Raw genomic sequence first — 25,991 nt, forward strand, 5'->3', positions numbered from 1 at the left:
GAATAATTGCTAACCTGAATAGATAAATCACCAGCCTGCTGCTGTAGACGATGGTTTTCACGAGTCATCTGTGATGCTTTTCTTTCGGAATCATCCATAGCAATTCTCAATTGTTCGCATTCCTAAAATATATTATTACAGATTAGTGTTTTCAGTTGGCACAGCCATGTGCTTGGAACTAGGCATAATTTCTCAATATAAAAATTGGAAGGCAACAGATTTTACAAGACTGTGTATATAAGGCTAGTATTACTAAAGCAAGGAACTAAAGCACTATTTAGAAATTTTATTAATTTAAAACACTGTTTCTAAGATTGTACTTACCAAAAGAGCCTTGTCTAACTTAACAGATAGCAATTCAGTAGTCTGTAGTGATTTCTCATAGTCTTCACGTTGTTTCTGTAAAACTGGTGCTTTCTCTTCAATTTCCTAAAAATAGATTTGTTGTTTGTATGTTTATTGTTTGTTTTACATTCATTTGTATATTATATATTTAGTTATTCATTAACACTGGAACCAATCAATTTTCCATATGTATGTATTTCATGTATATTGAACAGAATAAAGTATTGTATTGTCATTTGCATGTTTAGTCAACGAACAAAGTAGCACAAATAAATCTAATCTACAAAAGTTTGTTTGCTCATTAAATGCCTTACGATTTTGATTTTAAATAGAAAACATAAATTTAAATATAGCAGCTCTTATGTAGCATTCTGATTGGATACAACCACCTTATTTTTTATTTATTTTATGTTTTATATCAATAAAAAAATAATAGATTAGTAGGCTCAAGCACACTCATGGGTTGTGTGGTTACATATCAGCTTTGACCAAGGTAGTGGTTCATTTGGTTTCACTGCGGTATAAGTAACACATACCTCAAGAATTTGATCAAGATAGTGATTCAGCCTCCGGTTCTCCTCTGTCACTCTTTGGAGATTTTCTGTAGTTTTCACACATTCACTGTAAATCTAGTCATACAAAACAGCATAGGAAGTTGATATAAAAAAGGATATTTTTAAGAATTAAGGATGATGAAGTTTGAAAACATTGCACTTTTTATTCGATAAAACAAAAAATAAGAATACTTCTAGATTGACATGAACCTCACCTCAGTTAAAGTCATTCCAGGTTTAAGGAACTTGCTAGCAGCTGCAGCAGTGGGTGACAAATTGCTAAGCTCCTCCTCATTTAAAGGAGGTAGGCCTGAAAAAATGCAGAGGTTAGTTTACATGTGGTAAAATATTAAAGATGTATCATCCTCAAAGAGCAAAAAAAAAGCATAAATTACACAAATAACAGCTGTAGCATAGTAATACTTAATACTTGTATTTACTGGAAACAAACCTATTAATAATAATAATAATATACTTGATTTATATAGCGCCTAATGTTGTGAAACCTCTAAGCGCTAACATTATTACCACAGTCATTTTTTTGATCAAACATCTATGGAAGCATACTCCCATAATGCAGCTAGTAATCAGCGCAAAGTTGTGTCTTGATCTAACCGGATACCCATTTATACACATGGGTGGAGAGAGGCAAACATAAGTAAAGTATCTTGCCTAAGGATACAAGTAATGCGGCAAGAGTAGTAGTGGAACGTCCAACACACTGCGCCACACACCCTTACTAGTACTTACTCAGACTACAATTATTTGCAAATTTGTCTCTGGAGAGTGTACTTTACTTAGAGCTATTAGTGGTATGATTAATAAGGACAAATGACATTACCTTTCTTCTTAGCAGCAGTTAAAAGATCATTTGCATCCTCCAACTCTCTAGTCAATGTGCTCAGCTTGGTTGCTATAAAAAACAATTTCAAAAGAATCACTGAATGTTAATTATACATTGCACACACTTGGAAAAAAAAAAAATGTTGGTAGAATTTATGAAAGCGTGACACAACAAAGAGATATACAAATACATTTATTCATCAAACCACAATAAAATAATAGTATGTACAATGATTCTGAATAGAAGAAAATGATGAATGATGGTCTCAAGAAATCAGGTTTGAAGAGGTTTGTGTGATAGAGACCACAGATTACATTAACAAAATGATTTAAAAATTGGTTTAAATTTAATAATTCAAGTTTAACAGTAAAAAGATAATGAGGGGAGAAGACCAAAAAATACAAGGTGATATACAAGGTTTAGAACAAACCAAATTGTAGAGGGCGGTATTTAAATAAAATCTTTAGCATCAGTCATTACTTACTAAGTTCGTACTCTTGTTCTTCTTTAGCTTTTTCAACTTCAGATAATTTATTCTCAAAGTTTGTATGTGAATCACTAGCCTGTTTCAACAGCTTCTGTAGCTCTTCCACTGCCCTGATCAACTCTTTCACTTTGGCTTCAGATTCTTCTGATGAGGCCTAGAAGCGTGGTAAGGTTAAATAAAATATCACTTGAATTTTACATTGAACACTCAATCACCATTGGTTTTTAAATAATATTAGATCAGTCTGGCAATCTTATGTAAGAGTGGGTGCTCAGTTAAGTTAGGCTGGAACAACCTCCGAAATGTGAATACCCAGTTAAGTTAGGCTGGAACAACCTCCAAGTGTGAATGCCCAGTTAAGTTAGGCTGGAACAACCTCCAAGTGTGAATGCCCAGTTAAGTTAGGCTGGAACAACCTCCAAGTGTGAATGCCCAGTTAAGTTAGGCTGGAACAACCTCCAAGTGTGAATGCCCAGTTAAGTTAGGCTGGAACAACCTCCAAGTGTGAATGCCCAGTTAAGTTAGGCTGGAACAACCTCCAAGTGTGAATGCCCAGTTAAGTTAGGCTGGAACAACCTCCAAGTGTGAATGCCCAGTTAAGTTAGGCTGGAACAACCTCCAAGTGTGAATTCCAAGTTAAGTTAGGCTGGAACAACCTCCAAGTGTGAATGCCCAGTTAAGTTAGGCTGGAACAACCTCCAAGTGTGAATGCCCAGTTAAGTTAGGCTGGAACAACCTCCAAGTATGAATGCCCAGTTAAGTTATTATATTACTCATTAAGAAAATAGTTTGTCTATAAGTTCAGAGAGTACATACCTTATAAAGGTTTGCCAATTTACTTTGTGATTGAATCTCATTATGAAACAACACTTCAGACTGAGCCTCGGCATCAGAGTTCTAAACAAATAAAGATAAACAAATATTTATTGCAGACTATAACAGTAGACCACACCCACCCCTTTCCCGCCCTTTTTGTGACATCCGTTCCCCACCAAATTACAATCTTAGTGTTACATTTTGAATAAAAGCATTGTCAAATGTAAGGGCGTGTGGCGCAGTGTGTTGGACGTTGGACTACTGATCGCGAGATCGTGGTTCGAATCGCACTCTCGCCGTATTGCTTGTATCCTATAGGCAAGATACTTTACTTAAATTTGCCTCTCTCCAACAGCTGTATAAAATGGGTACCCGGTTAGATCAAGACACAACTTTGTGCTGATTACTAGCTGCATTATGAGAGTATGTTTCCATCGTGTTTGGTCCAAAACAAAATGACTGGGGAATGTGAAGAGCTTAGAAGCATTGTGCAATAAGAGCTATATAAAAAATGAATATTTTTAAATGTTACCTCTTTTATTTTCTGTATCAAAGTCTCAATTTTCTTTGTCTGATCTGAGTTTGTCTTCTTCAATGATTCATTGAGATCATTTAAATGCTGCACTTGGTCAGTTGTACTGCTCAATTGAGCTTTCAGATCTAATACTATTTCTGACTACAATAGGAGAAGAAACGAAAGTCAATACAATTAAATATTACCTAAAATATGTTTTATTATTATTCTGTTCTATAAATTTATCTTTTAAACTAAATCTTAATTTATCTTAAAGAATTAACGTAACTACTACAAATTGCGAGTGCTGCGAGCAGATCTACGGCCAATAACATGCCTAGCATAACATAGTTTTCATTACACATGGTCCTACTAAAGACACACACCGATATATATATATATTATAACGCTTCTCATTGGACAACAAAAGACCTCCCACACAATGTACATCATTGCCTGCAATAATCTGTCACCCGCAAGGAGCGAAAACTTAGCCTACTAGTTCGTCTTAGGCCAATGTTTTGTAGTTAAACAATGACCTTTTGGATCCGACAAGAAATGAAGCATTACGGGAGGTAAAAATATACTTCATATCATATCACTGTGTCTCTATGGCAGACTGAAGTCAAAATATGTAAATTGATGATTCTCTATTTTGCACGTCCAGTATCATAGTCAACTTCTGTAATACAGTGTCAAGTGTGATGTGGCAACTGCATTTAGGTTAAGGGTTACTGTAGGTCCAGTCATACAGATGTCACATGTGAAACACATGCGACGCTGTATCACAGAATTTGGCTATGATACTTTCCAAATTGTAGAACCAAGAATCTTACCTTCTCTTTCCTGATAGACAGTAAATCATCTGTTTTTGTTTTCAGTTCCGTGTTGAGCCATTCATTTTGAGACATCAACAGCTGCTTCTCCTGTTCAAGGCGCTTCTCACGATACTAAATTTACCAACATTAACAATTACTTATACTTTTATTACTACTGTACTCAAGTGTGACTATAAATTAATAAAGGATAGACACATAATTTGAAACAGACAAGATGCTTTAAATATGATTATTAATATAAAATATGATGATCTGTGCTGGGGAATTAGTGTGGTAATGGCTACGGCCCTGCAGTTGAGTTAATTATTTATCCTTTCTTTATTCTGCAGGTACTTTCAGTACTAGAGCAGTGATTTTCAAAGAGGTACAGTAATTGGAAATATCATAACAAACATAATAAATATAGACGAGTAATCAAAATTATAAATAGAGAAAATATACATTAAAAATAGAAATCAATTTTAGAAAAGAAAACTTAGTTTAAATGTTGCGTATCAATTGTATTTTAGAATGAAGTTATTGACATATTTTTAAAGTTAATTTTTTTTAATTCATTCGGAAGTTCATTCCAGCTTGATGAATAATAAGTAAGAGTTTTTTGCCTTGACAAATATTCCAGGTGGGGACAATTAAATCGATTCATGTGCCTTTAGAATGGGTAGAATAGCTGACACTGTCAAATGCTGGTTTACCAATATCATTAGCATATTGTGTTTTAAATTGTATCTATGTTTCTCAGGAAAACAAATTTCATGTATGTAATATTATGTGACAATAAATTGAATCTTGGTTAAATGTAATAAATAAAATACTTCATTAAAGTAAAAAAAATAAAACTGTACATTTATATATTAAATTGATTTTACCTTTCCTGAAATATCCTGACTTTGAATTTCATCAAGTTTAATTTGCGCTTGAACCTTCTGTTGGTTGGCATTTGCCAATTTCTCTGTAAGGCTTTTCCAATCATCTAAAACAAATTAGTATTTTGCAAATTATGAAAATATGAATGTTAGTTAGGTCAAGTAAAACTCAATTTATTGATTTGTGCAGAGGATGCTTTGTTAAAAAAACATTTTGTGCCACTTGTAACAACCTTTTTCTATCTGTGAAACAGGAGTATGAACACAGTAAAAATGTAAGCCTAAACTCTGCATAATTATGAGATAAGCCTGATAAAACAAATTTATGTAAAACAAAACTGTCTCTTTACAATATTTCTTTTAGTGTATAGCTTTTAGAATCAATTTTTACAGTCATTTTGCAAAAGTATCAGATGTATGAATTGGGCCTACATTATCAACTCGTACTTATCAACTTTAATATTTTACTTTAAAGCTGTCTACCCTATAAGACACATTTTTTAAAGTGTGATGTGCCCAAATATTGTGGTGATATGCCCAAATAAGGTAGAGATGTGACATCATCATGTCCATATATGGGCACATCACATTTTTTTGTCACATAAAGTTTGATAGTGTAGACAGAGCTTTAGTATAAGTAGAAACTTGTAGTGTTGCTCACCATTCAACTGTTCAAGTTCTGAATTCTTTCTTTCAAGCGTGTCTAACAAATCGTTCTTCTCTGTTTCTAGATGTTGATTGGTGCGTGAAACTTGCTGGTGTTTCAATTCAACCTCATCTCTAGACGTTGTCGCATCTTTTAGTTTCTCTGTCAAATCTTTTATTTGTGTTTCTAAAATAAACATATGATCATCATAGGGCTTTCGGTTTTAGTAAGACAACTGGTTGTAACAACACTAACGGATTAAACTCAAAGTCATTATTAGTATGGCTGACATTTGTCTTACATTCATCTGATGAAACTAAGGACTGTTTATTAAAGCACCTGGCTGGTCCTATCTTTAACCAAGGCTTCTCTCGTCCATTTTGTATAGGTATTTTATTTGTAATGAGTTCAGATACTGCGCTGCTAAATATATATATTTTTTTCTTTTTACAAATATAAAGGTCAGTTTGATTTATGTTTGTTTTGCTGACAAATATAATTCAATGATTAAATACAGAAATATTTAAAACATTATACAAACCAAACTCAGAGTTTTCTTTTCTTAAATGAGCAGCTTGAGAGGCCTCAGACTGGAAACGTCCCTTCGCTGCAATCACCCTTTTTTCTAGTTCAAAGTAGCGTTGTTCTAAATTTTAAAATAATTAGTTATAAAGTTGTATTAAAATTACAAAATTAACATTACATTAATATCATAACCAAATTTTACTCATAATATTAAAACCTTTTATTGTGAAATCAATTTTAAAAAAAATTGTCATTCAAAAAACTATATAATAATGTAGGCCTAGGCCTATTCCTCTACTCTAGCCTGCTAGCTAGACCTCTATCTAGCCTTTATGTTCTAGCTAGGCCTAGTCTTGGCCTCCTCTCTCTCTCTCACATCACACACACGGCGGGGAGGTACGGCATTCTGTACTGATCTGAGACTGAGTGACACATCGCTGCTTGCTTACCTGAATTAATACGTAGTTTTTGATTTTCAGTTTTCAATCCATCTGAAATAGCTTCTTTTGAACGAAGAGTAGATTCTAATTTATTTTTTGCATCTTCACTTAAGTTATCAATTTCATTAGCCTCTAAAATTGAGGCTAACATGCACACAGCAGCATCGGAAACCGCCATGTTTCTGAAATGGATGGGAGGTATATTCAGAGCGTCACATTCTGACGACTGTAGCAGTCTCTACTTCTCTACGGAGCGCCATTTATGCCTTTCTTTACTTCAATAATAGAAATAGTACTGTACAGAAACTGCTCAAGTGGACCCAATTTAGCACCAGGGTAGCAGCACGTTCCAGTGATATATTAAATAAAAATAAGTCACTACTTTTGATATCGTTTCGTATGATAATACACTGTGCTCAAGACTTTTAAGAGCAAAACAAGGTATTTTTGTCAACTAAACCAATTTTGCAAAACCTTTAAATATTATATCATAAACTTCGAAACTGGGCTTCTTTTCGAAAATAAGCCCACCTTGAATTGAAAAATCTTGAAAAGGCGGCCCCCCTTGTTAGTTTGAAAAGAAGATCATTTTGAAAAGAAGATCATTTTGAAAAGAAGATCATTTTGAAAAGAAGATCATTTTGAAAAGAAGCTCATTTCGAAAAGAAGAGTTATAAAAAATAGGCTTCTTTTCGAGGTTTTACAATATAGGCCTATAAGTTAAATAGGGCATTTTTTTTTTTAATAGATGACTACATGATGACATGTTATGTCAAATTTCTCGACATGGTGCTTAATTTCGTAAGTAATTCTACTGTAGTGTAAACCTACTCTTCCAGACCTTCCAGAATTAAAATGTCGATATGGGGATGGGCCTGGACTAAAATATTTTCAGATAAACTTAAACTACTGATGTAACCATTTTAAAGAATATTGACTCTGCTAAAGGGCTTTCCTTAATTTTTTTAATTTAGTGACTTTATTTTTATGCTCCACTAGCGACAAATTGGGTTCACTTGAGCACAGAGTGTATTAACATACGAAAACATATTAAAATGCAGTGACTTATTTTTATTTTATATCACTGTGCTCCACTAGCACCAAATTGGGTCCACTTGCCGCACAGTTTATTAACATACGAAAATATATTAACATTTGGGGACTTTATTTTTATGCTCCACTAGCGACAAATTGGGTTCACTTGAGCACAGAGTGTATTAACAAACGAAAACATATTAAAATGCAGTGACTTATTTTTATTTTATATCACTGTGCTCCACTAGCACCAAATTGGGTTCACTTGCCGCACAGTTTATTAACATACGAAAATATATTAACATTTAGGGACTTTATTTTTGTTATATCGCTGTGCGCCACTGGCGTCAAATTGGGTCCACTTGAGCACAGTGTATTAACATACGAATGAGATATAACATTTTAGTCATTTTTTTTCTATTTTATATTCCTGTGCTCCGCTCGTGCCAAATTGGGTCCATTGAGCTCAGCAGTCAGTGTATTAGATACGAATGAGATACTGTATTAAAATTTAGTGACTTTATATCTATTTTATATCACTGTGCTCCCCTTGTGCCAAATTGGATCCACTGGACCAGTTACCGTAGTACTATTTCTATTTCTGAAGTAAATAAAGGCATAAATGACGCTTCGTAGAGAAGTAGAGAATGCTCCATCGTCAGGAGGTATATTCAGAGCGTCATTTCGACGATCGAGCATTCTCTACTTCTACGGAGCGCCATTTATGCCTTTATTTACTTCCGAAATAGAAATAGTACTACGGTAACTGGTTCAGTGGACCAAATTTAGCACCAGTGGAGCACAGTGATATAAAATAGAAATAAGTCACTAATTTTAATATCTTTTCGTATGTTAAAACACTGTGCTCAAGTGGACCCAATTTGGAGCCAGTGGAGCACAGTGATATATAAATAGAAACAAGTCATTGAATGTTAATATCTTTTCGTATGCTAATACACTGTGCTCAAGTGGACCCAACTTGGAGCCAGTGGAGCACAGTGATATAAAATAGAAATAAGTCACTGAAATTTAATATCTTTTCGTATTAAGCATATTTGAATACCTACCGGTATGGTACCATACATGTTCGACAATACAGTGTCACATATCTCTATTAAAAAAAAAAAACAATATTAAAAAAAAAAAAAAATATCTGTCGAGGTTCGAACCTCAGCCGATAGCACTCAAAACTGAGCATTACCCGTTACGCCACCAAGTACATGACTGAAAAGCTGATAATAGTCTATTTATACGTGTATTACGTAATTGATCATTACGTAATAAATATCCTATTAAACTTGCTAAAACCAAAATGATCAGTTAGCTCAGTCGTCTGAGCGTCGTGTTAACAACACGTATGTCGTGGGTTCGATTCCCACGCTGGTCGGTGGAATAGAGTTAAAGGCATGCGGCCACTGTGTTTGGGGTTCACAGATCATACGTCCCCCTTTCCACCACACATCATGAGGCGACAACATCAATGCATCTGGTGATGTGGTGGAAACGACCCCAAAAGGCTGTGGCAGGGCCTTAGTGCTGAGGCAGGGAGAGCACATTTACCATCTTTTTTTTTTTTTTTGGTTCTCGCAAACTGCTTTGGTGGTTTTAAATTTATGTTTAGCCCCCTCAATTTATTTTAATGTAAAAAAAAGGGAATTAATTCTCTTTGTTACGTGTTTAGAAGAGAATTAATTTTATCTCATCGTAGTTTGGTATGCCGTGCGTTTGTTATGCAAATGAGTGTGCACATGTGCTGTGGGAAAGATGGTATTGTTAGTCATTCGCGATCAACACACAACTGTTCAATTTTTATTTTGTTAATCTTTTACATTAGAATTGTAATTCTACCGTTACACATTATAGTGTACTTTTAAATATCCGTTTCATGCAAGATATTGTATTGTAGGCCTACTAATATGTTGTGAATAAAAGTTTATGGTAGAATAAATAAATAAATATGTTTTAAGCAGATCTTCGAAATTGAAGCATAATAAATTATGAAGTCGAGTTTTTTAAAACCCAACCTAAAATTTGCATCTGGATAGTTGAAATTTAACATTATAATTATCAAAGGTGATATGATAATTCTAATTGTTTTCTAAATTATAGAAATATTAAAATTAGCAAGTAGCCTTTTGGTCCTGAAGACTTTTATATTTCATTTCATAATTTCCGAGGACTAAGCTTTCATTCTTAGCTCTGCCCCAACCATGGTGAGCTTAACTGGAGACTTAATATTTTAATTTCATATTTCAATAAATGTTTTTTCAAAATTGTCTTTGCTCAGCCCCAATCATGGTGGGGTAGTGAAGACCCTTATATCATGTTTCAAAATACTATAGGTGTCATTTCTGGGGACCTTGTAGCTATTTTAAACAGTTTGGTAAGCCCTGCGTTGTTATGCAAATGAGTTTTTACTCTTTTTTTTTGGCTTTCGCTACATGTATTTGATCTCGTAAATTTTATGTTTAGCGGCTTCAATTTTAATGTAAAAAAGGAATTAATTATCTTCGTTACGCGTTACGTGTTGAGAAGAAAATGTATCTCTCATCATAGTTTGGTATGCCGTTCGTTTTTATACAAATGAGTTTGTGCAGGTGTAGTAGGAAAGATGGTATTGTTAGTCATTCGCGGTCAACGCGCCCCACCGTTAAATGTTGATTTTGTTAATCAATGTTGCAACATTGGTAGCGAAATGTAGTTGGTGTGTATGGCTGCGCCGTCCCAGAATAAACATGTTTTAAACAGATAGTCTCCGATGGTTTTTATATGAGGTTAATGGAGAGTGAAATAAGATCAAATATAGAACATTTGCAAAGATGCCTATTTCCAGACCAATTTCGAAGCTTAGACTAATTCCGCCGCCGGGCTAGGCCATAGAAGTAGAAAACCCCACCTAAAATGCTAAAGTCGCATCTGGATATTGAAATTTTAACATTATCATAATTATCATAGGTGACTATGTATAGTAATAAGTATAAGTAAGTGCATTTCTGGTCTCTATTTTCATTGCTCTGCCTCAACTATGGATGGGCTAGTACTGGAGACTTAATATTTAATTTTATATTTCAATGAATAGGTGCACTTTACGGGGACAAGCTCATATATTGTCCTGGTGAGTCTTATATAGTTTGTTTCATTCAAATCATGTAACGCCATTTTTTCGGGCGGGAACCTACTGTATACAGCTCTTTTTTTTCAAAATTGTCTTTGCTCAGCCCCAAGCATGGTGGGGTACTGAAGATTCTTATGCTTGTTGTTTGAAAACATAATAGATGTCATTTTCGGGTATTTTAAACAGTTTGGTATGTGCGTGCGTTGTTATGCAAATGAGTCTGTGCAGGTGTATTATGGTAAAGATGGTATTTTTAGTCATTCGCGGTCAACACGCCACACTGTTAAATTTTGATGCTGTTAATTATTTACATTAGAAGATGTTTCAAATCATGTAAATAAAATATTTTCCGGGCGGGAAGCTAGCAATAATCTCGAAAAGAACTCCATGTGGAAAAGAAGCCCACTCAAGAGTACTAAAAATGAAGGAGCACATGGGCTTCTTTTCGAGGTTTTATGGCAGTTTGGAAAATGGAAAATAATGCCATGCAACTTTGTTTCTGATTTAAAAAAAGTTCCACTTGACATTTACAATCCTCAAAATATCTCTCTTTCAAAATAAAAGAAAAACAATATTCATTATTTTCCATTAATGGTGCCAAATTGGGTCCACTTGAGCACAGTGTATTAACATACGAAAAGATTGAAACTTTATTTCTATTTTATATCACTGCTCCCCTGGTACCAAATTGTCTTTAAAGATAATGCGAAGTGCTCTCTCTGGAACGGAGTTTATTTACAAGAAAAGAAAAAGATAAATTTGAATCAATGTGAATGCCAAGATGTTTCTGTTGATCAGTTTGTAATATGGGTATATACGAAACGTTATTAAAAGTAGTGACTTTTATTTCTATTTATATCATTGTGCTACCCTGGTGCTAAATTGGGTCCACTTGAGCAGTTACCGTAGTACTATTTCTATTATTGAAGTTAATAAAGGCATAAATGGCGCTCCGTAGAGAAGTAGAGAATGCTCCAGTCGTCAGAATGACGCTCTGAATATACCTCTCGTCAGATCAGAATGACGCTCTGAATATACAAATTGTCATCCTCTTTCATCATGAGTTTTATTGTTACTATTTTCAATTTGTATAAAGTTACTATTGTTATATAAATTAAAAGAAGTTAATTCATTTATTGTTGTGATCCTTTATTATTTAAATTTATCTTAATTAAAATATCGTCGTAATTAAGCCCATTATTATTTATAAATATTAATTATGTTTAACCTTTGCCCTATTAACGAACCAAGAATAACAATGGCTGACATGAAACAAGAGATACGAGCAATCGCGAAATATTTCAATTTCGGGAATGTCAAAGTGAATATAAATAGTGAAACAAAGGTAACACCCATTACATTTATTAGATATATTAATTACATGCTTATCCATACACTATGATTGACCTAGGCCTAGCTCTAGGCTAGTTTATCCGGTAGGCCTAGTAGTAGCGTCGTCGGGCGGGCTAGGCAGTGAGTGACAGGTCTACTGTACTACCACTAGGCCTAGCCTAGGCCCACTCGGCTGCGCAAAACAAAATAATTATGTTTTATTTATTATGTACCTAGGCACCTATTCTACATGAAGATGGTAAAATTCTGACAGGAATGAGCACTATATTACAATATTTAGCTCAACGTGACATGTCAGGACAAACTGCAGAGAATGTAGCTGGAATAAGACAGTGGTTGGAATACAGAGCAACTGATGTTGATAGGTGTGATAATGAAAAAGATAGTTATCTTGTTTTAAAGGTTTGGTCATCTTTGCATTTTTGGCCAATTTATACAGTATATTATGTATTTTATTTATTTTTATTTGAACCATATTTAATGAGGGTGATCCATCATTTGGGACCCTCAGAACAGATACAATACGCAAAATACAACAATAACAGTAAAGTATGCATGTTTTAAACCATTTTTTTACTTTTCTCCGTGGTAAATATTGTAAGTGAAAGATAACATTCATTGGTCTAAAATTCTAAATTTTCTTTATTTTTTTTCTTTATTCTTTATTTCAATTTCTATTTTATAGGAATTAAATCTTTACTTATCTAATAAAACATATTTTGTTGGGAACTGTCTTACAATTGCTGATCTCTGTATTTACCATGGACTACACTCAGTATTGGTAAGATCCACAATTTCTACTTTTACTTCTAATTATTTCTTCTTCCAACTTCTCTGTTACTTTCATTCATCTTCTATTGTTTCTTTTTTTCCTTAGAGTCATCTTACATATCAAGAAAAAGAGAAATATAACCATGTATCTAGGTGGTTTCAGTTTGTGAGTAGAATCATGATTTATATCATAACTAGCAATGTACTCATCATTGCTGCAAATGTGTGTTGATAACCTGTATATGCCTTCTTCCAGTTATTTAATAATTTGTGAAAACTGTTTTCAAAGCATTCACACTTATTTCATGTTCCATTTTCCAAGGTTTATTTTATTTTTATTTTGTTAAATGAAAACAAAAAATAATATTTTAAAGTGCTTTATAGTGTGTAGGTATTATACTAAAGAAGCTAAGCTTAATGTCTGTGACTGTCTACTGTATCTATAGAATGGAAACATTAAAATGTGGAATATATTTTTGGACTCAAAACAATTTATATTCTTACTTTTTCATTATGTTGTGTATGTTTTTCATTATGTTGTGTATGTTTTTTTATATGTGTAATGTGTTATATGATATGTAGTGTACAGAATGCAAAATTCTTATTATATTGGACAAATAAATGCTGTGGAAAGCATTCATTTATGAAGTTAATCTTTTTTTTTTAACAGATTCAATGTCAGCCGCAATACACTTCCAACTTGCCAAGTATTCCATTCCAGTCACAAGCTCTATATTCAGTTGCATGAAAAACAAATTTAAAAAAAATTATATTTAATTGAAATTCGATTGAAGTGAAAATATAAACAAAAAGAGTAGTGGATTGTCTCCGGATGTTCTGGTCTGGGTAGCAGCTGCTGCACTGTCGTGGTTCCGTAGATGGCCTAATCCGAATTACCAGTAAAGATTGAGGATAATAATAATAAATACCTTTACCTTTAATCACAAGCACAATCTAAGTATACATTTTCAATATTGTATACAGTATCTGTCTAGTGTAATATGTAGTGCTGTAGTTAAGGTACATGAATGTTGTCAAATATTACAAGATAATTTAAATTGAAATACAGTAATAAGAAATAAAAGTATCGTCAACGTTATTGTAGTAAAAGAAGTGCTGTGTCTCTGTGCCTACTTGTGTTTGGTCTTACTCTGCGAGTAAACATTAAAATGAATTGTTCGTGTCATTCTCCAATAAAATCTTTATAATGTTCTTCAACCTTTTCAACGTGAACAGACATTAAAGCATGAGCAATCAGAGACTTGCGAGTCTCCGCCATGTGAACAGATATTAAAGCATGAGCAATCAGAGACTTGCGAGTCTCCGCCATGTGAACAGAGATTAAAGCATGAGCAATCAGAGACTTGCGAGTCTCCGCCATGTGAACAGACATTAAAGCATGAGCAATCAGAGACTTGCGAGTCTCCGCCATGTGAACAGAGATTAAAGCATGAGCAATCAGAGACTTGCGTGTCTCCGCCATGTGTGGGTATATAACCAATAGCGTGATTTTAGAAAATCGCGCGTAGTGTCATATGTGTCACATAAACTAACTATTTTGTGCGTACTTCTTTTAACGGAGTCTTTTGTTTACCTATGGCGAACATCTGTTCAGTTTAGTTACGTTACGTATTAGTGACGTAATTGCTAACAAACACGACAGACAGGTTGCATAAACTCCTTGGCTGAATAATATAAGTTATTTTGGCAATGATACACTCATGATCATTAGGGTTGGTAACAAATATTGATCCTTTTATTATAATACTTTATAATATAGAAAAAAGAAAACAGTTTACGGTAATGCAGTAATAATTCTTTATTCGTATTTCAACACAATATTATAAATCTACGGTACGTAAAATAAATATTATTTATACCATTTCATTCAAAATTAGTGTTTAATTGGATGTTTCCATTCGAATGATTTGTATTTTAATCATTTTAACTGTAATTCGACTTTTAGGGGTACATTTTAGCCTGTTAACAATTTTGATTATCAAATCAATTCCCTATAAATCTATATGATAAATTCGAATATTTTAAGAACACCTAGTAGGTCTACATTTTATTCTGTCATTCTGAATAATACATTCAATATCACGTGAGCTGGACAACATACAATGCATTTACTTCATTGCATAGTTAAACATAACCTTCTGTATGTTGATGAACAAAACCATTAGGTCTTTTAGGAAAATATAAAAGTATTACAGTCACTGTCACCATGTCAAAATATAATAGCAATACACTCGGTGGATAATGAGATACAAAAACGCAATGCGAGTATCTGTTGGAATTTTGGATATGGCTATCCGGTGGAATGTTTATTTCTGTCTGAATATTGGAATGTTATAAAAAACTAGAAAAGCAAATTCGAAATATAAAAGAAGCAATTTATAAACCGTATACGACTAACAAACGCCGCTAAAGTGAAGAAATAATATATGGTACGGCATTCTGATGCGCGCTCTCTCTATAGCTGAAAACGTGTGACAAAAACTAATTTATAAAACCAAATCGAACATACCTAAATGCTAATAGACTTAACCTTTTTTAATCGTTATCATGGTTTCTTTACCATATTGTGGGAGCAATCGAATAACCATAAATGAGCACCGTTTGCCTATGCTTTTTGATCGTTACATGTTGATTATTACCAAACAAGTTGTGGCAACATCATGTGTGTTCAATTTATGACGCGTCATGTGTGTTCAATTTATGACGTGTCATGTGTGTTCAATTTATGACATGTCATGTGTGTTCAATTTATGACGCGTCATGTGTGTTCAATTTATGACGCGTCATGTGTGTTCAATTTATGACGCGTCGACTTTGTTCTTTTTTCGCGCATGAATAACGAATTGTTTCTGACCTACTTCTTATATAAAAATATAATATCAAACTAATCGATATAGTTCTATTATTTACATATAATATATTTAAAAAAAAGTGTATTTACAATATTAAAATCTGGTTTATATCAAGGCATTGTGTGTTTATAGAGACCAGTGGTCTATAGAACTTAAAACCAGATCCATCAAATTATTTTACGATTGATTTGATTTCATTTGGCATGCAGTGTATAACTGTAATACTACTTCAAATATAAACGATTATAAAACTTCAATCAAAATTTAGTATTACTCCATTAATATAAGTAAAAGCTTAATGAAACTTTGACAATTAAGATTGTAATGATAACGAAATGGAAAAATCTGAAGTTAGTTTACAAAAGAACAGAGAAACACATTTGGATATTGAGGAAGAGTATAAGCATGCTCTGTCACCGATTTGTAAAATAGGCCTACTGATAGATAAAAAAGTTTCAGAGTTTTTAATATTTCAAGGATAAGTTGTTTTCTTTCGAACATGTTTTAATTGAAAGCTAATTTCTATACATTTCAAGCTAGGAAGACACAGTGGTGGATCTTTAAAAACACTTTGTTCAGGCGAGACGTACGCCACCGTAGAGGGGCCTAATACAATTTATACGGCTTCAATTTCTTCACCATAACCCTCGTCCGAACCCGTAGTATGAGATCCAAAAGGTGAAATATTATTTACGGTTTTTGGAGAATTATTCGGCGCAGGACGATCTTGTTTAAAGCTATCTAGTTGTCTTTTTAGTTTCTTCATTTCAAGATGTTTTCTGTCTACCTGAGCGTACACTGCGTCGTTATCTGCAACTTCCGTGTTCTTGGCTACGTCTGCATCAGTACTGCTGAGTTTATTGCCAGGATCTTTTCTTGTTTCTGCAACTACGTCATCACCACTGCCAAGTTTGTTGTCGTTGTCTTTTGTTGCAGCTACGTCACCGTTAAGCTCTTCCATAGATTGGTACAACCCATCCGCTGAAATGTTATCCCCGATAGCTATTTTCTTTAACTTTTCATTTACATCATCATCTTGACGCTCTTTTACGACTTCCAGTTCGATGTCCTTTGGTTCTTCAACTTCCTTTTTCTTCTTCAGTTTGCTGGAGCTTTTCTGCTTAGACTTATCTGCAGATTTCTTCACCTTTGAGTTTTTCTTAGATCCTTTATTCTTCTTGCCTTTACTTGATTTCTGGTTAAATCCAATCTCTACGTCATCATCATTATCATGAAGCACCTCTATTGAAACCATTCGATTGTTGCCTGAGGTCTCGTCAATGTCGTAGCCCCCAACAGCCCCTACATTCTCATCACCATCTATAAACATCCCGTCATTACTATACCCACCGCTAACAGCGTTGATCATTTCGATTTCGTCTTTTTGTTCATGATATTTGAAATCATTAGATGTTGATGTGCCGTCTGCTGCTGTGATCTCAATCACTCTGCCGTCATTTTCTCGTTCCTTTCGTCTGTAACCATCCTGATCTGTACCAGGCGTGCCAAAATCATGCGTGACGTAATCATTTGAATCCATATACATTGCACCCTGTGAGCTACTTCTACGTTTCTTATATCTGTAATTGAAAAACAATTGTTTTGTCTCAAAATTGAAGTAGGTTCTTTTATTACCAGAGACTAATTTCATATTATTGCTTGCATTAAAACACTTCATTATAAATTAATTAAGAAGTGTTACTTCTACCTTAATACTAATAATTGATATGTTGGCAAATATACCATTATAATAAATAAAATGTACTACATGTACACTAATTGTTCCTCTTCCTTTGTATGGACCTGACACACGTAAGTTACCAGTGTGTTTTGTGGTGTAAGAAAAATGGTACAGAAAGAATGAATGTTTATATTTGGAGAGGTTATTTTCAAATGAACACAATTTTGGAGAATTAATTTAGTTTAAAAATGTGTTTTTCTTCAAATGTTATCAATGAATTGTTTCATATGGGGGAAATTATGTGACAGAATATTATTTACCTTCTTATGATAATGGAGAAGAGAATAATGGAAACAATCACCAGGAAGACCATCAAAGCAACAGCGATAGCAAGAGAAACTACATCTGAAAAAAAAGATATGGTTTGATGAAAAATTGCACATTAAGATAAAATAGTATAGCTAATCGTTATCATCGAGGTTACAAACCTTCCCACTTCCTTTCACCCCTATCCCCTCTTCCTTCACCACCTACAAAACACTCACCACACACACATCACTGATTCTATCTTGTCAGTTACAGTAATTACAAAATAATGTTGAAATTCCAAGCAGTTTTCTTTTCTTACCAAGTTCACATTTCGCCGCATCATATCCTGGTGCAGCAGTTGGTGTACCCTGTGCACACTCTACCCTGTTGTAGCCCGTGTTACATGTCACTTTACCCTCACTGTTCCTTTCTCCATGTTTGACTTCTTCTGGACAATCATCTGAAGTAGAAAGAGGAAAATGCCAGTTTTTGTAAACATATAGTTGCATGTATTATAATAATGACGTCATCATCATAATGTGTATAAAGTAAACAATCTGTAGGCCTACTCTATGGAAATAAAAGTGGGACAGACCCACGTAAGAAAAAAAAAGACAAAACAATCTAATAAACCTATCATATATTTTGTTGATAGTTGTTTACAGAATCAAATGCATTTTCTTTGTTTGTATTATATGGAAAGTTTGTGTAAAATAAAAGTGTGTTTTTTGTGACCATATTTAATGAGGGTGATCCATCCAGCAATTGCTGGATTGCTGGACCCTCAGAGGTTCACAAGACAAACATATACACAAGATGCTCTACATAAACAAAGTCTTATTACAGGTCTTTGAGAGTGGAGTTGTAATTTTGTAATGTTGCCAAGCATCATAACCACCAGGGAGTAACAACTCCCTGATAACCACCAAGCCACAACTCCACGAATTGAATTTTGTACTGTATATAAGCAAATATAAATGCAAATGAAACGTTTTCCACATTTTCTAATTACAAAAAAAGAGGCAAAAAATTGGTTGGGATATCAAAGCAACTATATGTTATATTATAAGGAAGTTAACATATAAGCTAATCACTTGACATTCTGACAGTAATAAAGGTGCGCCTTTAACAACAGAAATACATCGCATGACTGGGCTATAGTGACAAACCAGCCGTACACAATAGCCTACACATAACATATTCTTCTGTAGTGTTTTGTGTAAAAGGCTTTCAACTTCTATAACATCCATAAATAGCACAATAATAAAATATGCATATTGTTGGAACGAGTCATGGTACAAACTTCAAACTACATGTCGTCGAATAATAAAAGAGTGTCAGGCGTGGAGAAATTAATAAAAAATAATACTGAAATCGTGAAACCTATGAAACTTTGAAAGGACCAATTTGTAACAAGCATGTGATGCGTCATCATTTTGTTGGCTGAGACGTCCCATCGAAAGCGATTGCGTTCGCTGTTGGAGTCCTCCGGGTCTAGTATGTGTTATTGTTTGTATTGTAAAATCCGGAATAAATTGAATTGAAATATTTAGGCCTACAGTTACTAAAATAGGAATTTAATCAACTATTTTGTCTATGGCATGATGAACAGAAGGTAATATTTCATGACGGATTTGGCGTGCGAATTTTGATAAAACAAGTACAGTATTAACAATTTAAAAAAATCAAATAAATGAAGAATAAAATCGCGTTAAAATAATGAATATAGAAATGAATATAAGAAATGGTAAATAACATGTACTGACGTAGGCCTACTGTAAAATGTATTTTACTGAGAAATATGTACATCATCATTTCACACGCCGTTTGTTTTCAGTATGATAATATAACATTTAAATATTATGCCTACAACTAAGCCTTGAGTTAAACCGAAACGGTTGAATTTGGTGGAGCAGGTGGAAATGAGATAACTTGCGATTTTATTAGCAGAACTCAAGCGAACATTTCACATTATAGATATTAACTTCGAAAACTTGAATTCGTCTTGTAGATAATAACATTCAGAGCAAATAAATTAATGTGTGATTCATTCATAATGTAACTAGGTCAATATATAAAATTAATCAATCGCCATTGTAAAAACTACAAAGACTATGAATGACTAATAAGAACATAATAATACTGATGACAATACACAACCAAGGAGAATGAATATCTGGAGATACAATTGCAGTATCTTCAATAACGGAGTGGAGTTGTGGCTTGGTGGTTATGATGCTTGGCTACCACTCCAAGGGTCCTGGGTTCAAGTCCCGTCACATGTCAGGATTTTTTCTGAGGACAAAATTACAAATCCACTCCCAAAGACTTGTAATAAGACTTTGTTTATGTAGAGCATCTTGTATGTTTGTCTTGTGAACCTCTGAGGGTCCCTAATGATCAGCAATTGCTGGATGGATCACCCTCATTAAATATGGTTAAAAAAAAAAAAAAAAAAAAAAAAAAAAAATAACCACTGACGATGTAGGCCTACACATCATGTTCCGATTATTTACAAACCTCGTCCTATTCAAACCGTTTGGTATTGATATTATATTTTTGTTTTTTAATATGTATGTTTTAATGTATTGTATTTTCAAGTTCTGCTTCTTGAATGTGCCTCCTTCATGTTGTACTGTATATTGTAAGAAATTGTATTTATGTTTGTTTATGAATGAAGGAAATAAATGTTATTTGGATTTATTGATTGAATCAGTATTTGGATATTTTGTGTATGAATGATCAACGTAAAATCATATAATTTCAATTTCTATATTAATAGGCCTATCTGAGGACTGAATATCAGATCATGAGACGACGACAGACGAATAGCAATAGATAGTATCAATAGAAATATTTATAATTAGTATTATTTTTTTTTATTCTGAGGATATGGCCTCCAAGTTAAAACGTAGGCCTTCAAGTTAAAACGTAGGCCTACAAAAGAGGGAACCAACGAAAGGCATTCATGAGCACATCAATTGTACATATACTTGTTTCATTATTCATATTACTAATACTAGATAGAGCTTCACTGCTTGCCATTTGATTGGTACGTTTATAGAACTATTCAAATTTACAAATCCGTAGGTTTCTAAACAGTTCGATATTGAAATAATTTATTATTTCCTGGTCACACAACAAAGGCTATTTTCCAACACTTGAATTATGTTGTGAATCGAAAATAGTGAGTGTTGGTAGGCATAAAATGCAAATATGCATATATTTTATGGCTTGTCACTCTAATTTTTAATTACTCTTTTTATTTTATTTATTTTATGGATTACTTTTATTTTTATGTGAAGCACACAGTCCAAATGTATTATTATTAAATAAAGAACACTAACCATATTGATTGGAGCCTTCTGTATTTCATTCTTTCAGAATTTTAATTTATGTTGGCATATTAGGCAATCGTAGGCTTGTTGGGCACGCAAGTATAATTCCGATATTTTCTCCCCAATTGATGAATAATTAATATAAGGTTTGTTTTTCCCCAACATTACTGTCTATATTGATATACACAGTATGGGGTGTACAGTACGATCGCATGCAGAGAGTAGGCGGACAATGAAATAGGTGATTCTAAAGTAATCCTCCAGATCCCAATGGAGTTCAAGCTTGGTTACTAGGGGTTGAATAGATAAAATCATAGAGATTTTATAGTATAATATCCAATATATAAATCCGAAGGTAATTCAGGCCTACTGAAAATAAAAGGAATCTCTATACAGGTACTGTATATTAACTAATCACAATTAAGCGACGTACAATCCGTCCTACTTGCATCGCGTTGTGCGTGCACATCGTCGTAGGCCTTTGTCGTGGGAGAATCTGTAAATCCGAATCTATATCCGAGAAAATTCGAATCCGAGAATCTGTAAGTGGTCTAATTATTCAGGAAACTGTTTTAGATGTTTATTTCATAATATTATAGTACTTATAATATAATAATACTTATTTTATAGTATCATCAAGTAAGTGTCAACTGATTGATATTATTAGTAGTACTTTTTCAAAATCCATTCAACTATATACAGTAAAGGCCCCTTTGTGGATGAGACCTTCAATCATAATATTTTCCATCATACACCTTATGTGAAATGAAACAGAACGTTCAAATCACTTGAAATCAAATCAAAATATACCGTATTAACCTGTTCATGGTTGTACCAATGGAGCGCTTTAACACCGGTTGGCCGTCATGGATCATGTACGATGAAATTCCAAATATAAAATCTCCATTAAAAAAATACAAATTTCAATATAATATTAATGTATTATCCTTACCGTTTGCAAATACTACCGCTACATTTAGTATGGAAATCGTCAGAAACCCCCAGACTACTGGGTTTCGGGTGTTCATAATTAAATACGTTGATCGTACATTCACATGAAGGAAATTGGTCTTATGGGCTGTAGTCGTAAAGTATTAGACAACAGACGACGTTTGCCGCTTTCTCATTGGATTTGCATATGAATTAATCATTCTTTTTTAGCCTGGCCGCCGTTCAAAAGGCACAAAAAGAATAGTGTTTGCTTAACTGGTGAGACGAAACGATTGTCTAATGACGCGGTTGATGACGCATTACGGTCTAATTCTATACCCATTGCTCAGTTTCAAGCTTTGGGTAATAAGCCTAAAGGCTTATATAACATATAAAACTAGAGTAGGGGATCCGTGGGCGTCACCACCAAGACGGGTTGAAATTACAATTAATTGGGACCTTTCGCATTTACAATCCCAATGTTAAGGGAAACACAGGCTGGAGGAGCCATAGGGAATCGGTCCCTTTTAGGTTTGATCCTGTCAACTACTTTGTGGTTTTTTGTTTGTTTTGTATGTTTTTGTTAATGAAGATACAAATTAAATAAGATTAAAACATTCGTACCCAATTGCTCTGGTAGATAATATTCCGATATTAATTGTACAGTGGTCTTCTTTTGTTTAAGTTATTGATAAATTACATTTGAACATATTGTTCTTCTTAAGATATTTATTTTGAATTGGATTTAAACGTAATTACATATTAAAGGATGGGGACCTTAGAAAGCGATATGAGATTACAATAATAATGTTAGGACTGTACTTGTTTTTACTATATTAATTTGGTAGAATAACCTGTGCCTAAAAATTGGATAAATGGAATTGAGAATAAGAATTATTTCAGATATGAATTAACCTACCAAAGACCACAACGCAAAGTGACATTCATTGTATTGTAGTCTATGTAGGTCAAAATAATGTGTTTAAATTGTTTTGTAAAACAGAGGATAAATGAAAGTTTGTTCTGTTGCACTGAGGGCGATCGTCAATGCTGTGCAAAAGTACGAATGATGTGACCATAAATTGAGGGCAGTATAATGTACTCTATATGGGGAAAGGGGAGGAGCTATCTTATTTCAGTTATTAACATTTAAGATTAAATTGAGGAAAATAAGTTATACAATTATTTCATTACTTATTTGTGTTCTTTATCCGATTCACCCCGATAAGCGCCTAATGGTATATTGTAATCATCCTGTTTATTCTTTTTATTTGTTCTACAATCGAAGGGAAAGCAATTTTTTTTTCAACGATCCAACGTTTTAAAAACCCCTAAAAAATTGAGTATGAAGTAAAAATCAACAAATAAAGAAAATTCCATAACATGTAGGCGTGTCCTACAAAAGTACAAAAGCAAAAACAATTAGGTCTATTAGAGAAACTCCAAACTAAAAGATCATTTTGTAGGCCTAACGTGCGGGAGGAAATATGGGAAACTGGTCATTTTCTACCAAGCAGAAGCATTCTTGAAATCTTGTCGCCACGTAGTTACCAATAAATACGATTGGAATTATGCAATGATATGCAATTTTTAAATAACTTCTGCTGTATTTAATGGGGTGTAACTATTTCCTTGTAGAGATCATTTGTTACTATGTACTGTTTACTGTTAACTGATCGTTGTCAAAGCGGACACGTAGGCATAAAGTAATGGCGATATATTATATCAAATCTTTGATTCTAGTATTACTTTTTTCTGGTCAAAGTATTGGTAAGTGTAAAACTGATTATCTACTAATAATTGTTGTACTATTGTCAATAAATTTAATATATTCATTTGACTTATAAAGAAATACTTCCACGTGTTTGACTTTACAAATAATGTAAAACAAACAAAAAGAGAATTGATCAGACTGCTAAAGTAAACAAGATTACTAAACCTTATAGTCAGTGTAGTCTTATGATTGTAACTAAAATAAATATTTAGGCACATAATCTATAAACTATTATATACTAAATGTAAAAAATAAAAAACAGAAAGCAAAAAACGATTTATAGATTATTACCAAGAAGGGAAGAATCAATATATATGATAAAGAAGATTAGGGAAAGATCCAGTATGTCCGTAATTGATGTAACTGAGATCATAGCTTTTATCAATAAGTTCCATAGCATTGCCATTAGTTAATTGAAAACCAATACAAACAGTGAACACAGTTTTGCTTAAAAAACTGAACTTATTTGAGCAGTAGAAAAAGTTTACGGTATCGTTTGCGTTAAAGAATAGGAAAATGAGAGGTAAATACTGGAGCATGGGTCTTTAAAGTTCGGGTCAAGCAAGATAGATGGTTAGGCGTATTCTGGAAGATAATACTTTTGTTAACGGAGTAACGTCTAGTTATTCTTATTATTTTTCCAAACATACGAACTAAACATTGACAAGGGTGTTGCCAATGACGTAAACGCAATGACGTATAATATGTACAGCCAATCACAGGCGAATGTTCGGATAATCAATCACTTGTAATTGGTCATATTACTTGTGTTGCGTTTGCACCACGTCATGTAACAACCAAAGATACATCCTAGAAATGAAATGTTTATTTCAATTTGACTTGTAAAACACAAAGTCAGTAAATATCCTAACCAAACTTGGTTGATCTTAACCTGACGTTATAAAAGAAGTTCGAGATGAATCTATTGAAAAATCATCTTCACTCCATAATCATACATTAAAAATATAAAATAGATAGCTTTAAAATTGTTATAAAAATGTTTGTTTTTTTCAAAACCAATAACTATTATGCTGGTAGAATAATCGAACGCTATTCAAATTCGTATTTTAGAATAGTTTGTCGAGATTTTAGACTTCGTTTACTGTTTCATAAATATATGAAGATAACATATTTAAATACCGTGAGATAAGGTCACACACATAAAATTCTACTGAGTTGGGAGAAAACACTAAGGTACCTTGACTGAAATTATTACTATACCGGTATAGGCTTATATAAACATAAAGTAGATTGATTTTTTCTTCAAGAAAATTGTACCACAAAAGTTTTCAAAATAGAATTGTGTTAAACTTTGTTTTCACACAATTCTTGCTTATCATTAATATCCTTACGGCGGGGCAAAAACGGTTAGAAATATTACATTTTTTGAAAAAAATTAATAAATTAATTAAATCTGCAGTCAAATATTATAAACTCTGTTTAATGGCTACATTATGAATGTATATAGCAGCTTGCTTTGAATGGCAGCAGGTATTTGAACACGGCGACTGCCTTGAGGAACTTCAAATTCACTATTCAACCTTTTCTAAAACTTGTCTGATAAGCAATGGGGCTTCGGGTCAAACCTTTTCTTAAAACAATGTTATGAGGACATTATAATAGTGTATGATTGTTTCTGACTAAAAAAGCGAACTGTAATTTGCGAAGTTTATAATTATTATCATGTGTTTACCCGAGTGCAATACAACTGGGTATGTTCTTGAAGGCAACCCGATAAGACATTGTCAATCGGACAAAACTTGGTCCGGACAAGTTCCATTATGCGTTGGTAAGTATAAGATTGTTAGAATTAGCAGGAAAATAAGAGAGGTGAGAACTACACCAATTTAAATATATACAGTGGTATCACACTTGAGGTCACAGGTCACTTAGAGATACAAAGTTTATTATTATCATGTGTTGAAGGCTGAGAAAATTG

General features: G+C 33.4%; 3 protein-coding genes across 4 annotated transcripts in view; 1 reads left to right on the forward strand and 2 right to left on the reverse strand.

Annotated features, from left to right (window-relative positions):
* LOC144854695 (nucleoprotein TPR-like) overlaps positions 1–7,044 on the reverse strand; it is a 31,097-nt gene extending 24,053 nt beyond the window's left edge. For both annotated transcript variants that reach the window (XM_078712639.1, XM_078712638.1), the window contains exons 1-13: positions 6,883–7,044; positions 6,450–6,554; positions 5,924–6,094; positions 5,266–5,369; positions 4,397–4,510; positions 3,579–3,722; positions 3,047–3,127; positions 2,228–2,384; positions 1,741–1,812; positions 1,115–1,209; positions 882–974; positions 325–429; positions 15–122 (exon numbers count right to left, since the gene is read on the reverse strand). In XM_078712639.1, coding sequence (XP_078568765.1) covers positions 15–122; positions 325–429; positions 882–974; positions 1,115–1,209; positions 1,741–1,812; positions 2,228–2,384; positions 3,047–3,127; positions 3,579–3,722; positions 4,397–4,510; positions 5,266–5,369; positions 5,924–6,094; positions 6,450–6,554; positions 6,883–7,024 — 1,491 coding nt within the window. In that variant the 5' untranslated portion in view covers positions 7,025–7,044. The remainder of the gene's footprint in view (positions 1–14; positions 123–324; positions 430–881; positions 975–1,114; positions 1,210–1,740; positions 1,813–2,227; positions 2,385–3,046; positions 3,128–3,578; positions 3,723–4,396; positions 4,511–5,265; positions 5,370–5,923; positions 6,095–6,449; positions 6,555–6,882) is intronic.
* A 5,221-nt stretch (positions 7,045–12,265) lies between these two features.
* On the forward strand, positions 12,266–14,260 carry LOC144854267 (eukaryotic translation elongation factor 1 epsilon-1-like). The gene is made up of 5 exons (XM_078712194.1): positions 12,266–12,368; positions 12,593–12,778; positions 13,062–13,157; positions 13,254–13,313; positions 13,818–14,260. The coding sequence occupies exons 1-5, from the start codon at positions 12,282–12,284 to the stop codon at positions 13,893–13,895; spliced, it is 507 nt and encodes a 168-aa protein (XP_078568320.1). The 5' UTR covers positions 12,266–12,281; the 3' UTR covers positions 13,896–14,260.
* Positions 14,261–15,506: 1,246 nt separating this feature from the next.
* Positions 15,507–22,458, reverse strand: LOC144854120 (uncharacterized). The gene is made up of 4 exons (XM_078712009.1): positions 22,301–22,458; positions 18,330–18,470; positions 18,022–18,106; positions 15,507–17,600 (listed from the first exon to the last, which is right to left on the reverse strand). The coding sequence occupies exons 1-4, from the start codon at positions 22,374–22,376 to the stop codon at positions 16,637–16,639; spliced, it is 1,266 nt and encodes a 421-aa protein (XP_078568135.1). The 5' UTR covers positions 22,377–22,458; the 3' UTR covers positions 15,507–16,636.
* Positions 22,459–25,991: the final 3,533 nt, after the last annotated feature.

This window comes from Antedon bifida, chromosome 10, assembly GCF_963402885.1.
Source record: "Antedon bifida chromosome 10, ecAntBifi1.1, whole genome shotgun sequence".
NCBI lineage: Eukaryota > Metazoa > Echinodermata > Crinoidea > Comatulida > Antedonidae > Antedon > Antedon bifida.

Bases quoted from the DNA above. Each gene is read 5' to 3' on its own strand.
- LOC144854267 (XM_078712194.1), top strand. From the start codon at position 12,282: ATGGCTGACATGAAACAAGAGATACGAGCAATCGCGAAATATTTCAAT. The intron at 12,369-12,592 runs GTAACACCCATT...TTATGTACCTAG, and splicing joins ATATAAATAGTGAAACAAAG to GCACCTATTCTACATGAAGA. The intron at 12,779-13,061 runs GTTTGGTCATCT...TCTATTTTATAG, and splicing joins ATAGTTATCTTGTTTTAAAG to GAATTAAATCTTTACTTATC.
- LOC144854120 (XM_078712009.1), bottom strand. From the start codon at position 22,376: ATGAACACCCGAAACCCAGTAGTCTGGGGGTTTCTGACGATTTCCATA. The intron at 18,107-18,329 runs GTAAGAAAAGAA...CTTTTTTTTCAG, and splicing joins TGCGGCGAAATGTGAACTTG to ATGTAGTTTCTCTTGCTATC. The intron at 17,601-18,021 runs GTAAATAATATT...TTTCAATTACAG, and splicing joins TTCTCCATTATCATAAGAAG to ATATAAGAAACGTAGAAGTA.